The sequence below is a fragment of the Schistosoma haematobium genome, chromosome 5, assembly GCF_000699445.3.
Source record: "Schistosoma haematobium chromosome 5, whole genome shotgun sequence".
NCBI classification, from domain to species: Eukaryota; Metazoa; Platyhelminthes; class Trematoda; order Strigeidida; family Schistosomatidae; genus Schistosoma; species Schistosoma haematobium.
The window spans coordinates 7,621,054-7,634,970 of NC_067200.1; the positions used below are offsets into that span (position 1 = coordinate 7,621,054).

The following is a 13,917-nucleotide window of genomic DNA, read 5'->3' on the forward strand; positions in this document are numbered from 1 at the left end:
CGTGCATGTGTTCCTGATATGTTTGTATTGCCTATACGCTCCATCGTTATTAGTTCGTTTGTATTCCGCCCAACAGTGCCGTTTGCGGCTTAGGAGGCGAAGGGTACGGTTCTTGATTACTGTAGGTGGCTTGAAGCTTTTGGGAACCGTTTGAGGAACTGAATGGTCTGTAGCACATAAGAGCGTGTGCAGCAAGAAGTCCCAATGACCATCCACATCGATTTGAGGGTGAACATCCCAAACCACCTGTTGTAGATGGTCATGTAGAGCTGGCACATTCAGCCGTTTAAAATTCCATCGCAAATTATTGTTGGGATACCTTAGCTTAGTTTTGATGACAAAACTGAAGGCTATGACGGCATGATCGCTTTTTTCCAGAGGGGCCAGGATTGAGAGGTTGTCGACTAGGAATTCTTCGTTAGTGAATACACAGTCTAAGCGCGATGGTGTCTGACTGTTTCTCCAACGAGTTGCCGACCTCACATTTTCATATAAGCCCAAGTTATCGATGAGGTTGAAGAACCGAGCTTCAGTTGAGTTGTCGCCTCCAGTGTACGTGTGTTCCGCGAAGTTGACTCTAGGGAGATTAAAGTCCCCACAGAACATGAACAGTACAGAGCATCTGATAAACTAGTGTACTTTCTTTGTTGTGATTACCTTTGGAACTTACAATTAAAATCCATCATATAACCGCTAATACTATTTTGTCATTCAATGCACCACTTCGTTTTTATCCGTATCCATTCCTCAAAGTGTTCTTTCAAACGTCCCTTTTGAAGGACCTTATGAAGTAGTGGAGAGACAAGCAAAATATTTCACAATCAAAGTAGATGGAAAAAAGAGACTGTTCCGATTGATTTGGTATAACCTGCTTTTCTAGAGTATGAAATAAATGACAGCCGATAGCCGCCTAAAGACAGCAAAACTTGCACAGTACAGCTTCTTTTGTTCCTTACCAATTATTCACCTACCATCGATGATACTAATTTTACAGCTCCCACAAGTTAAACCTCTAATTCCACCACTTTTCCCATCCTGAAAACCACTGGTATGAGAAGATAGGTAAGTGATAACAGACGTTATGTTGGATTAATCGCCTAATCTCTTGTTATTTTCTGTGTTCCGAGTAAATATCTATGTATTAGCAAGGCTGCTAGTAATATTCTTTTGCAAACATTATTTTTTAAAATATCTGTTCATGTGTACTATCAATATTGATATATTCGCTGTATTATACCTATGTGTAAGTACCATTCTCATGATACTCATTACTAAGTGTGCAATAATATTTATCTGTGTTATGCTCGCTCATTTTATTACTAACCGAATATATATATATATATATATATATATATATATATGATAGTTGAATTAATGGGTCATTTGAAGCTGGACTGCCATGTAAAACCTACACGCATGCCGACGATTCCTATACTAGGGCGAAACGGCCGTCCAGTGCAACTTTGTGGATTGGTTGATGTTAGACATTGACACTATTGGACGCCGGGTCAGTGGTCTAGAGGTTTGAATCTCGCGAGGCGAGATCGCGAATGTGCACTGTTGAGGAGTCCCATGTCAGGACGAAACGCCCGTCAAGTGCCTCCAGGTTTTCCGTGATGGTATAGCTTCAAATGACTCATGAATTCGACTATTGAATTACTATAACATTTTTTGTGACGGCATAACTCGTATTTGAGGATCTCGGTTTTTCCCATGAGCATGTACCGATTCAGAGGCTATCGCTACGCTAGTTGTCTTCAACTACATCCGTCAGTATGTATGGGATAGGAGAGCTAGGTCATCAGTGAAGTCCACACCGCCCAGTCGTACCTAGCTGTCCATTGTATTCAGGGCTTCCCCTGAGATGTGGAGTAGATGTATAGACGAATTAAATTAACACTTTAGACAGTACAATTTAAAATCGTAAAATATAACGAAAAGCATATATTTATTACCATCGTTTGTACAAAAATACCTTCCTTATATAAAAAATGTCTACATCTTGCTCCAGTAGATTTAAAGTGACCTTTGTAGTGTCAGTTATTATGGCAAGCCCATATGCCTTTATTCTAACTTCCGGACATCATATTTTATTCATTTTACTTGAGCCATATTTTGACCTTGTCACTTATTCGCCTTGACTGCTTTCACATGAGCGCATATGTGTGTACACTTCATATCCCTTGATTCATCACATGTCTGTAGTTTATTTTGTCTGCCTATAAATACTGAGTAACGCTTAATTAAAATGGAGTTGGCTTCCCAGCCATCTTCCCTCCGCGTCATTTCGCTTTGTTCTATCGCATTCACTTTACATACAAAATATATGTATTCAATGGCCATTCTCGTTAATTGACTTATTTAATTCCGTTATGGACTAACGCGATTTAAGTCGATGAAGATATACGAGAATAGGTGATAACAAACATTCGTACAATCTAAATGGAGTCAGATCAACGGGCCACTAAACCTTCTTATTTAATGACTTTTTTGTAACGACATATTAAGGACCAGAATTTTTATCTTATTTGTGACACTTGATGTATAATTTCATTTAGATTCAAAATACGTTGTTTCTCTGTACATGGTGGACATATTTGTTTGGTACTACTGATACATACACTACCGCTATTATTAAAAATAAACGCTATCGTAGTCTGTTCTTCGCCTTATTGGCCATGGCATATATTCGAAGATTATAATGATATCATAACATCTCTTCAGGCCGTTCTACGTTGCGTTGGAGTTTTCCCGGATTATTATTATTAAATACTATCGGATATATCTCTTACCACGCCATTGGTGCAACCACGCAGAGGAACCATCGTTAATCAAGTGAACCCATTTGTGGTTGTTATCTCAGAAATAACTTACAAGTAACGTTCATTTCATAGCAATTGCTGTCACATTGTTGTTCAATTTACCCCTTCGTTGTGTTATTATTACCGTTTCGCTTTAGTCATAAACAGACAATTTGGTTTGTGGTATTAATTCCTTTTGGTATATCATTAGTAACTGTGCATATGGTTGTCTTGACTAAACCCAAGTCACCACATCTCACCAAGCCAGTGGGGCAAAACTTACCAGCCTTAATACCAAAGAAGCAGTAGTATCAGCGATAGTAAAAGGGTTATAGCACAGAATCTAATTCATGCAATAAGAGGTGTAAAGTAACTTTGAAAACAGGTTGTCTGTTCCTACCAGTAACTTTACAAACTGACTACATGCTTTGGTTTGAGTGCTCATAGGTTTTGCATACCTTGTGTAATGCTCCAGGTATATTTATCAAATGGGTGATAACACAAATCAAGTGACTTGTGTGGCGCATATTTATTCGGTGCTCCATTGTACCAATATTTATGTGCTCAAATAAAAAAGACAACTTCCAAAGTTACTAATCTTTAGTTTACTGGGGTTTTAATTCAGAGCCTTGTGCTCTATGCAAAAATAACAGGCAGGTCACAAACCCAGTTACTTACCATATGACTGATATTAATGTTTTGAGAGGTCCTGTACTGATTGGTTGCATCTCTTATGTCTATGCTAATGTCAGCTCTCAGCACTGAAGGATTTGCTGCTCAATCGTTTGAATAGCTAATGACGCTTCCTTTTCAGTTAATAAGTGATGGAAGGTTGGGTGGCCTGTTAGTTTTGAGAAGGCTGGCCGCGGTCCAATTTCTCGTTGAAAAGATTAATACCGAGCTTCAGTTACGCGTAGATCTAACGAGTTTTATTTGTTGATGATTTGATGGGAGAGTCTGTCAGTTTAATATTAATTTGTTCTTGGCTTGTGAAACGTTTTAGTGTCCTCATAAATTCTTTGCTTTGAAAGACAAGAATAATGAGGTTATATCAGATGCGAATTTATTGTTAACTAGTTTAAAAACGTTAATGAATCTGTACCTTGGTGAGCAGTATGCATCATTATATGCTTAGAGGCACTTATCGGCAACTGCCGCATTGTAAATATTTGATGGGATCATGAAGTACTGCAAACTAAGTGAGGGATTTGGTTTAAACCCTTTAAAGAGGACAAGAGATTTTTAGTGAGACATTCATCAGAAGATTTGGGTGGCAGTTATCTCTGTGGCTTCTGTTTCTACAATCTTATTTCAGAAAATCACTCGGGACCAGTTTAAGATTTTGTGGACATAACAGAAGTAGTTTCGATCATAACATTAGATTGACTTAAATGTTCGATTGTATGCTCACAAATTTGGTGTACATTCAAGCTGAACACAATCCAAAAACACCTACAATCCTACCGGGGTAAAATTAGATAACACATTATATTGCCGAAAACAAATTGTTTCACTAAAGGTCTTAAAATATCCAATTCACTGTCGACACTGTCGGGATAATGCTAATATTATAAAGTGTACATTGGTTGTTCGCTTAGTAGTAAGTAACTTAAAAAATGTTTCGTTCGCTATTAATTTGGCTCTATTTGTGACTTTCTCTCTTAAGGTATTAAACATAGTTTTCCCCGAATGGCAACTGTCGGTTGTTCCAACGCCAGTGACATATGTAGTGATTTCAATGAGATAAATGGCGATCCACACAGAATTTGGCTAGGGTGTCTCCCGACACGTATTACGGAATTTGCGGTTTTGCAGCTAGCTAAACAATTCGGAGAATTATCCGATTTCCATTTTCCTGTGCATAAGACTGGTGATCTGCAAGGATCTACAGTTGGTTATTGTTTTTTGACATACAGGTCGGTGGATGATGCTAAGAAAGCTTGGAAAGTGTAAGTTTGTTTCATTTCATTTAGGTTGATTGCATCTAGTGTTGTTTACCTTATAATAAGTTTATATCTGGTGAAATAAAGTTGCTTGTTTAGACCCCGTTTCACCTACTTCTATCTGTATAGTTGTGTTTGTTCTTCGTCCATGTGAGTCGTTCACAGTTATACAGGTGCGGATACCCTCTATCTTCCTCCTTACCATGAATATTATCAGGGCACGTTGATATGTTAGTAACTAAATTAGTAAACCTGTACTAGTTCCATGTTTTGTTTTTACCTTTTGTGACTTATGTAATCTAAAGTTGTCCTTAAAACCCCATAAATATAGTCGTTAAAACGTTTTGACAATATCTTTTTGTGGTCGTTTAGTGATCTATGATCTTTCGCATAGTATCGCCCTTTTAAACCCAAAAGATGCCAATGTTGGTCAAAAGCTTGGATAGTTCCATCCAAACACACTAAAATGCATTACATGTAGAATTTAGGTTGTGGTGAAATTTTACAATAGGTCATTAACGGAAATCTTGTAGTGACCCTTATACACTTGATTTGCAAACTAGGTCAAATCCACAGTCGCATCGGGATTATGTGAACTATTTCGTGACTTTTCTGACCTTTACATATCGTACTCTTACTGATTGTGTTGTATTGTAGTGTCTAGCACTGTACCCAGCCCACATGAGTTATTCTAGCTTCCGGACAGATCAACTTGTTTATTCTTCTTGAGCCACATTTTGTCCTTGTCAATTATTCACTTATTAACCCTGAATGTTTTTAGATGACCGTATGCTTTAATCTCCTACTCTTTATCACCTGTCCTAAGCTTTTTCGTGTATGGCTATAAATGTTGAGTCACACTAACTAGAGGGGATTGGCACACTTGCCTTCTCCGAGCCTTACTGATTGTCTGTCTGGATCCATAAATGCATGAAATGTGTGTCCATGATTCATTCTTGTATTCGAATTATTTTATTCCGTTATTCTCTAACGCGAATTCAGTCGGTAATTATTAAACAAGGGTTAGCTGCATGTTCGACAGATATTGTAGTACTAGCCAGAGACTTGGATGCTCAGGTCGGGCGCCTAGGCACAGAAAAGAATAGTTTAGGTGGCCGACGGGGACTTGTTGTTCTCAGGATAGATAACAGGGACCGTCTACTGCAACTGTGCACAGACCACAACCTGTTTCTGGCTAGCACTAACTTTCGGCACAGTCATCGCCGATATGCCACCTGGCGTCCTTTCTCTGCATCTCAAGCCTGGACTCAAATTGATCACATCGCAATCAGCTACCGCCGGCGTGGTTGTGTACAGGACTGCCGCTCCTTTTGGAGTACCTATCTGGACTCTAATCATGCCCTGGTCTGCGCCAACCTTACCTTACTTTTCAGTGGCCAACGAAGTGACCGCCACCAAAGGATTGATGTCAGAAAGTTGTTTGCAACTTCATGACGCCATCAAAATGGCGAGTAAAGCCGCTTGCGGCTTCGTGAACGTCTCACTTACAAGCACTGGGTTTCTTCAGGCTCTTTACAACTCATCGAAGCCCGTCAGTCTATTCTGGGTGACCGTGAGTTTGACCATAAACAAAGGCTGTTGTGTAATAAAATCGGGCAAAGCTTGCGTAAGGACCGAGAAGCCTGGTGGTCGGAGCGTGCTAATGAACTGGAAGCAGCAGCTGCATCTGGTAACTACCGGAAGCTCGACCAACTCATCCGAGCCACTGGCAGCAAGAAGTTTGGTGTGAGCGAAACAATCTGTGAGGATGACGAGATGCCAATCACTAACGTCCATCGACGTCTTGGACGGTAGGCAGAATTTTTCGAAGGGCAGTTCAACTGTCCTGCTGCTCCGGCAACGTCGGTCAGATTGTCCTATCCTCCATGGCCGATGACGACTGATCCACCAAATGAGGCGGAAGTCCAGAAGGAACTCCAACTCTTGAAGCGCTACAAATCACCGGGCCCAGATGACTTACCTCCGGCTCTTTTTGAAGATGGTGGTGACATTCTGACTAAGGAACTGACGACGTTGTTTACAAAGGTCTGGGAGCTAGAGAGTGTACCAACGTCATGGAATGAGTCGATAGTTGTCCCTATCTTTAAAAAGGGTTCACATCGTCCCTGTAACAACTATCGGGGGACAAGTCCACTTCCGATTGCGTCCAAGCTATTGGCTTCTGTCATGCATCGTAGATTGTTCAAAACCCGAGAAAGATTGACTCGCGAGGATCAGGTTGGTTTTCGTTCTGGTCGAGGATGTATTGATCATATCTTCACCCTCCGCTAAATGTTAGGACACCGTCATACTTATCACAGGCCAACAATCGTAGTGTTTCTTGACATTAGGGCTACCTTCGATTCGTTGGACAGGACTGTTCTCTGAGATTGTCTAATGAAGAAGGGTGTGCCTGAGAAGTTTATTAACATCCTAAAAGCTCTATATACAAACACCTCAGGCAGAGTGAGGGCATACAACCACCTCTCTCTATTGTCCCATTCGAGCAGTGGGGTTAGGCAGAGTTGCCCAATCTCACCATTCCTCTTCAACTTTGCCATCGATGACATTCTGGAAACAGCTCTGATGGATGTCAGTAATGGTGGTGTGGATCTGTTGCCTGGAGAAAGACTTCTCGACCTTGAGTATGCGGATGATATTGTCTTGCTGTGCGATAATGCCCAAGCCATGCTATTCGCACTTAATAGGTTGGCAATCAGTGTCCGTAAGTATGGTATGTGCTTTGCACCTTCGAAGTGCGAAGTACTTCTACAAGACTGGCAGGATCCTAATCCTGTAGTCACCCTGGATGATGAGCAAATAGAAGTAGTCGAGAAGTTCGTGTATCTGGGTAGCTGCATAAGTGCTGGTGGGTGTGTAAGTGATGAAATCAATGCATGTATTGTGAAAGCCAGAGCGGCTTATGTCGATCTGGGCCATCTTTGGCGCCTTCGTGATGTCATTCTGGTTGTAAAAGGTCGGATCTACAACGTGTCGATGAGAGCAGTTCTGCTCTATGCTTGTGAAACCTGGCCTCTCCGAGTTGAGTATGTTAGACGACTCTGTGTTTGATCATCGTTTTCTCCGAAGGATTGCTGGCATCCAGTGGCGACACCATGTTAGTAATGCAGAAGTTCGGCATCGTGTGTTCGGGCGCAGAGATGATAATCCAGTTGGTGTCACCATCTTGAAACATCGACTTCGGTGGCCTGGACATGTTCTACGAATGTCGTCCCAGAGAATTCCACGTCGTGCATTATTTGCCGACTCTGGGACTGGTTGGAAGAAGCGGAGAGGTAGTCAGTGTATGACATGGTGTCGTGGTATGAAGGAAGGCTGCAAAGAGCTGGCTTCTGTTGGTCCTTCACGACCCCCTGACTGGGGTCCGAGAGATGGTGCAACACAGTGTCTAGAGACGTTATCAGATATGGCTCAAAATAGAAGCCAGCGGCGATCCCGCTGTAACCTTATTTTAGTTTCTTCATAAAAGTGGTTGTATCTTCCTTAAATGAAAAATTTCTTCTGGTTGTACCTTTCCGTTTCCCCCATTATTATTATTATTATTATTATTATTATTATTATTATTATTATTATTATTATTATTATTATTATTATTATTATGTTACACTACCTTACACTAATCTGGTCGTTATTCTTCTTTTTTTACGCTCCCTACCTCCCTCTTTTTTTCTCTTCCTATTCTCATTGTTTTGTGTGGCGCATATATATTTGGTGCCCCCTTGTACTAATATTTATGTGTTCAAATACATAAATAATAGCTGCATGTATTTTTCCTTAACATTTTCATACGACCAAACCGGAATCAGATCAACGGGTCACAAAAGTATGTGCCCATGTATGTGTGATTGTTTGTATATGTTATCTTTATTCTATTGCATTATTGACTATAAACTTAATCGACCAATAATTTGTTGTACACATATTGATATTTAAGAACGCTGAGCACTAGTCATCTTAAAATATTTAGTGTCGGTAGAGTGTAAATGGTGATTGTGAACACTATTCTGTCTGTAAATTTGCTTACTTACGCCAGTTGCCACTCGTGAAGGTAAAAAATGGGCGCTTTTGGCACAAAAACGAGGAATTCAAATTTCAAAAATAAAATTACAAAAACAAGACATTTAACAACTGAGTTCTGGATATTTAATATCCCAACCACTTAGTAATGTAATTAATTTATTTTCTCAAGTGTTTCTTCTTCATAGGTTGGATGGTTTGAATTTTCATGGATATACTTTGGTTGCTAGACCGGCTCGGCCAACTCGAGACGAATTGACCGTTGCACAACGCTCATATGATGAAGCTTCCAGACTTAGAATAATGGAAGAAACTATACAACGTGAAGCTCAACTAGCAGCTGTGATGGCCATGTGTGATTCTTCAAGTGTTTTATCTAGTCGTACTGAAGACCCGTTTAGTGGAACAATTTCTGACGAACAGCTATATCCGTACGTTAGTAATATTATAGAATAGCTTTATTCGCTCAGTTTTCCTATAGATGTTTATTATATCGGTCAAAATGTATAAAAATACTCTAGTAATATTCAAAGAAGAATCAATTTGACTAATTTGTCTAATTTATTAGTTCAAATACTCATCTACTAGGGTTTAAGATCTGAATGTGGACGTGTATATCAACTGTTCATCCTTTAAAATTTTGAACATTAAAAATTTTTCTGACGTTAGATTTCTTGACTTAAAGGTTGATCATCAGTTTTTCTAGTAAAATATTTCAGAAAACTATGGTATTGTTCAGAACAACAAATAAACCACCCTCTTCAATAAGCACAACATAAACGTATATAACTTTTTAAATGTTTCGAGCTTTTAACAAACTTTCATCTAAACTAACCACACTCGTTTATGTTTGTTAGAGCTCTCTCTCCCGACCAAGAGATGTAGTCGTCAGAACCTTATCACTATGCCACCTTCATTTTGAGTGGACTCATAGAATCTGTTGTTAAAACCCACTTACGTCAGACCGACTGGTAGAACTGCATATTACAGTGTGCAATAATTGAATTTTTTCTTTTAGCACTATCTATCTATTTGAACACATAAATATTGGTACAAAGGAGCACCGAATAGATATACGACACACAAGTCACTTGGTTTGTGTGTGGGCTGTGATACTGCCCGGGTGCCCAAATCGAAGCAGGTGGTTTTCTTAGGGAGCACACCCGGAGCCTTCGGCCTAAAGGTCTGATCCACAAGACATTGGAGCAGCGTATGGAGATGCAGTCCCATGGTAGCCGGTGACCAACTATTGGCTTATATGCCATATGTTTTTTCAAGATCTTGAAGCCCATGTGCACCATTGGTTTGGAACCAGGGTTTTCCAACTTCCCTAGTTGTACCTCTATATCCACTAACCCTGTTAAAGTTCCAGACATTCTTTTCGTCCTCTCAATTCCTTAAACAACACCCCCGCCGCGAGAAGTTAGTGAGTAGGACTTCCCTAACAGTGTTTGTGTGCACGTGGCCATGTGAGAGCATTTCGAGAGGGTTGACTCTCCCCACTCTCGGCCGTACCAGGGTATTTGGGGGCTGTTATCACTTAGCATTTGCCACTCAACTTCACACACAGTTACATCTTTGGATGATTTTTGTACAACATTTAATTAATCTTAACTAATACTTTGTTGTCAATTTTTACTTCCTTTTTAGTACTCCGAAAATATCTTCCTACTCGAACTACCCGTCTGTTTCATCTTCCCATGTTCACAGACCTGATTTATACGGAAAACATGGCCTAAGCCAGAATTCTCAAACAAGTTCCAAGATAAATTCTCATAATTTAACTTTGAAAACTTCTTGTGAGTGTTTATTCTTAAACTGATTACCAGTTTTATCATTGATATTTGTGTTTATTTTGTGCGTTTTCGAATTCCGATACTTGATACATATGCCCAACCATCTACTTGATGGTGAGAAGAGTGCGAAATAACCGAATCGATATGTGTTGTCGGAGAACTACTCTTAATAACTGTAGAGAAACGACATATTCTTTGTTCTTGAAAATGTCATTATCATTCTTGCACTTCTCTTAATCCCCCTTCTTCCCCTCACCATGATTATCTTTATTGAACTGAATCGATAACATGACTAGAAATTGACTAGTTCGGACAACAAATAAACTATTTTTGTCTGGGGTTCTCGTTTTACTTTCAAAATAAATACTTTGTCCATCTAAACCCGTAGGATCACGAGTAGCTACTGTCAAAGTTTCTCAATGTCTAAAACGTGAATCTCCGTGAGTTAAGTTTATGACCACCACGTTTTGATACCCATAGTATTTGGGATTCTGAAGTTCTTTGTAGCGATATTTTTGTGTGAATTCAACAATTCAAAGCCTCAGTATACACATAATTTGAAAGCACAGACTATGAGTGAAAGTTCGTTATAACTAGTCGCCATATGGACAAGGAAAGAGTTTGTAAGTTTGATAGGAAACATAAAGGACAAGAGAGAGTTTGTTGTTATTATGAATTCTCTTATTACGACCTAACTACTCTTATTGATTATCATTGGACATTACTTCACTTAACAAGTCTCCAAAGTATTCGTATAGTAGCGGACTCAATTGGTAAGGAAGGGAGAGAAGCCACCGAATTGAGAACCAGTAAGGACCTATCAATGACTTAATGTGCTAGTGCTGATTGGCATATAATCGGTTAGCTCAGGGATAGAGCCATAGGAATCGGTATTCTAATTGGTGGTTTTATTACGTGATGTTAGACAGCAGGCTACAAGTTATGACAACATCGAAGACACGTCCAGACTTAACACTGCTATTATTCAACTGTCCAGTAAAAAAAAAATTAATCTGTTAATCATTTGTGTATAAATTTCATTGTTTGAAGACTACAGTGTGATCACCGGTAAGCAGCTAAGTTGAACAATTTGAATGTTCACTGTGTTTGATATTCAGTATTCTACCATAAAAATATCCTTTACAAACTAAATTCGTATTTTATGGTTCAGTCTACTACGTTGGCATCCTTTAGTTTACATGTCTAACTCCAGTCAGGTCACAATGGCTTCTCAAAATCAGTCACTAGTTAGCACATGATATAGTTTACGAGTGATTGTAAAAACTGTTAAATTGCGTAGTCAATATCGCAGATTAATCTGAGTTAGACAACCATAAAGTACCAGGAACTACTAGGCAACTGTGTCATCCTCGATGGCGTAAACTATGAAAATTCAATCGTTCCTGCAAACCACTGCATTCCCTCCCCTCTCCTTCCCCTATCTAAACTAATTTCATATTTAAATTTGATTATCATTAATCAATATTATTTGACTGTTTTGTTTTATAGCGTGCAACACAAATCACCATCGTCGTTCAAAAAATCAAATAGAAACCAAAACAGCTATACATCTAATTGAAAGGGCTTTAAAAAATTTGGAAAAAACACCAATCGATGGTATAGCATCATTAAAACCAATTACAAATGGTCATACTAATCCTTATTCTGATGTATTAATATTAAAATCAACGAATCTTGTAAAATGTGACAAGAATAATCGAGTTCATTATTCTACATCGTCACCATCTATATCGTCTTCTAGGCGAATAACTATCAGAAAAACACATGATAACAATACAAAAAAACTACATGCACTCCCTCGTCATCATCGATGTAATGAATCAAATGATCAACTGATCCATAAACGTGATTTTATTGCACATCCTATTTAATATTAGACATTTTCATGTAGTGTATATGTGTGTTGGACTGTTCTTCTTGTGATTTCATCCTTTGTTTCCTTTCCATGAAGCATACTACGTAAATGTGTGTGTGCTTGTCTTTTTGTATAGCCATATCACCTAGTTCCATTAATCTGTATTTTTATTTTACCTTGTTCACTTATAGTTTATTCTTATTGAATAGAATTGGTTCATGCTTTATATAGTATATTACTAATCAGTGTCAGTAAACAACTATGTACACAGCTTTCTTCAAATTTTATTTTGTTTCTATCAAAAAATATATCTTCTTTTCAATAAAGTAATGATTAATCAATTTTCTATAATCTATACCTAAGATGTAAAGATCAGTAATATTAATGACGTTTGATATAAAAGGCTTAAAACTAAACCCAATTCATTTGGAGAGAGATAATGAATGACCTATCGAATTGATATTCATATCAGTCGTTCATAACACTTGGTCCATATTCAGTCAGTAACAACGTAGAAATTCGTACGTACATACATCAGTTCGAGTTGCCACACCACATTAGCACAAAGATGCAGTTGTCGATTCAAATCCCGTTGTGCTAGATGTAGTAAAATTATAAGCTGTAATCAGAAAAATTAGGGTTTGAAGATGTTATTCAAGGAGTATAATCCAGTGAAATAAATTTGGAAAGAAAAAAGAAAGGGACATGAAGAATTCAGATTAGAATTTGGGAGAACACAAAGAGTGTATGCACTTGCGCCATTGCAAACGATTTTGAGCCATGTCACTCAGGGTCTCTAACCATCGGTTGCTATCATCTCGTGGTCCCCAACCAGGTAGTCTACACCTACCAACATGACTCAGTCCACTTGTCAGTGACTTCATGGATTTGTGCCATGTTTTTGGTTTGGCCGCCCCTAGCTTTCTTCCAACCTACTCCTACATCAGAAAACATTGCACGTCGAGGCAGACGGTGGTTGGGTATACGTAACACGTGTCCCAGCCATCTCAACTGATGAAGTTTCATTACTTCACCAATGGATTTGCCATCCTTACCTAGTACCCATTTCCTAGCAATTGCGTTTCTTACTGGATGGTCCCAGGATGTACGAGCAATGTTTCGAAGACACCTATGATCAAATACTAGTGACCTACGAATATCCTCTACTCTTTCCGGCCATGTTTCACTGCCATAAAGTAGGACGGAACGAACTGCTGCACAGTAAACACGTCCTTTGGTTGATAGACGGATATCTCGCCTACGCCATAAATGACGCAAGTTGGTAAAAGTTAGTTGAGCCTTCTGTTGTTGCTTTTCAGTCAATGATTTGTTTTTAAGTATATCATTTTGTTTTTTTAAGTTTGTTATTCTGATTAGTGGTCATATGGTTGATCTCAAACCTTTGACGGGGTTGAAGCTTACGTCAGTAGTTCAGTTTCGTGATGTGAATAGGTGTCACACCT

At 38.9% G+C, this 13,917-nt stretch overlaps 1 protein-coding gene across 1 annotated transcript; it reads left to right on the top strand.

The window, feature by feature from the left end:
- Window positions 1-2,205: 2,205 nt before the first annotated feature.
- On the top strand, window positions 2,206-13,136 carry RBM18 (putative RNA-binding protein 18). Its single transcript, XM_012937381.3, has 5 exons — window positions 2,206-2,876; window positions 4,468-4,750; window positions 8,971-9,213; window positions 10,433-10,581; window positions 12,088-13,136. Exons 2-5 carry the CDS (start codon window positions 4,491-4,493, stop codon window positions 12,468-12,470), a joined length of 1,035 nt encoding a protein of 344 aa, XP_012792835.1. The 5' UTR covers window positions 2,206-2,876; window positions 4,468-4,490; the 3' UTR covers window positions 12,471-13,136.
- Window positions 13,137-13,917: the final 781 nt, after the last annotated feature.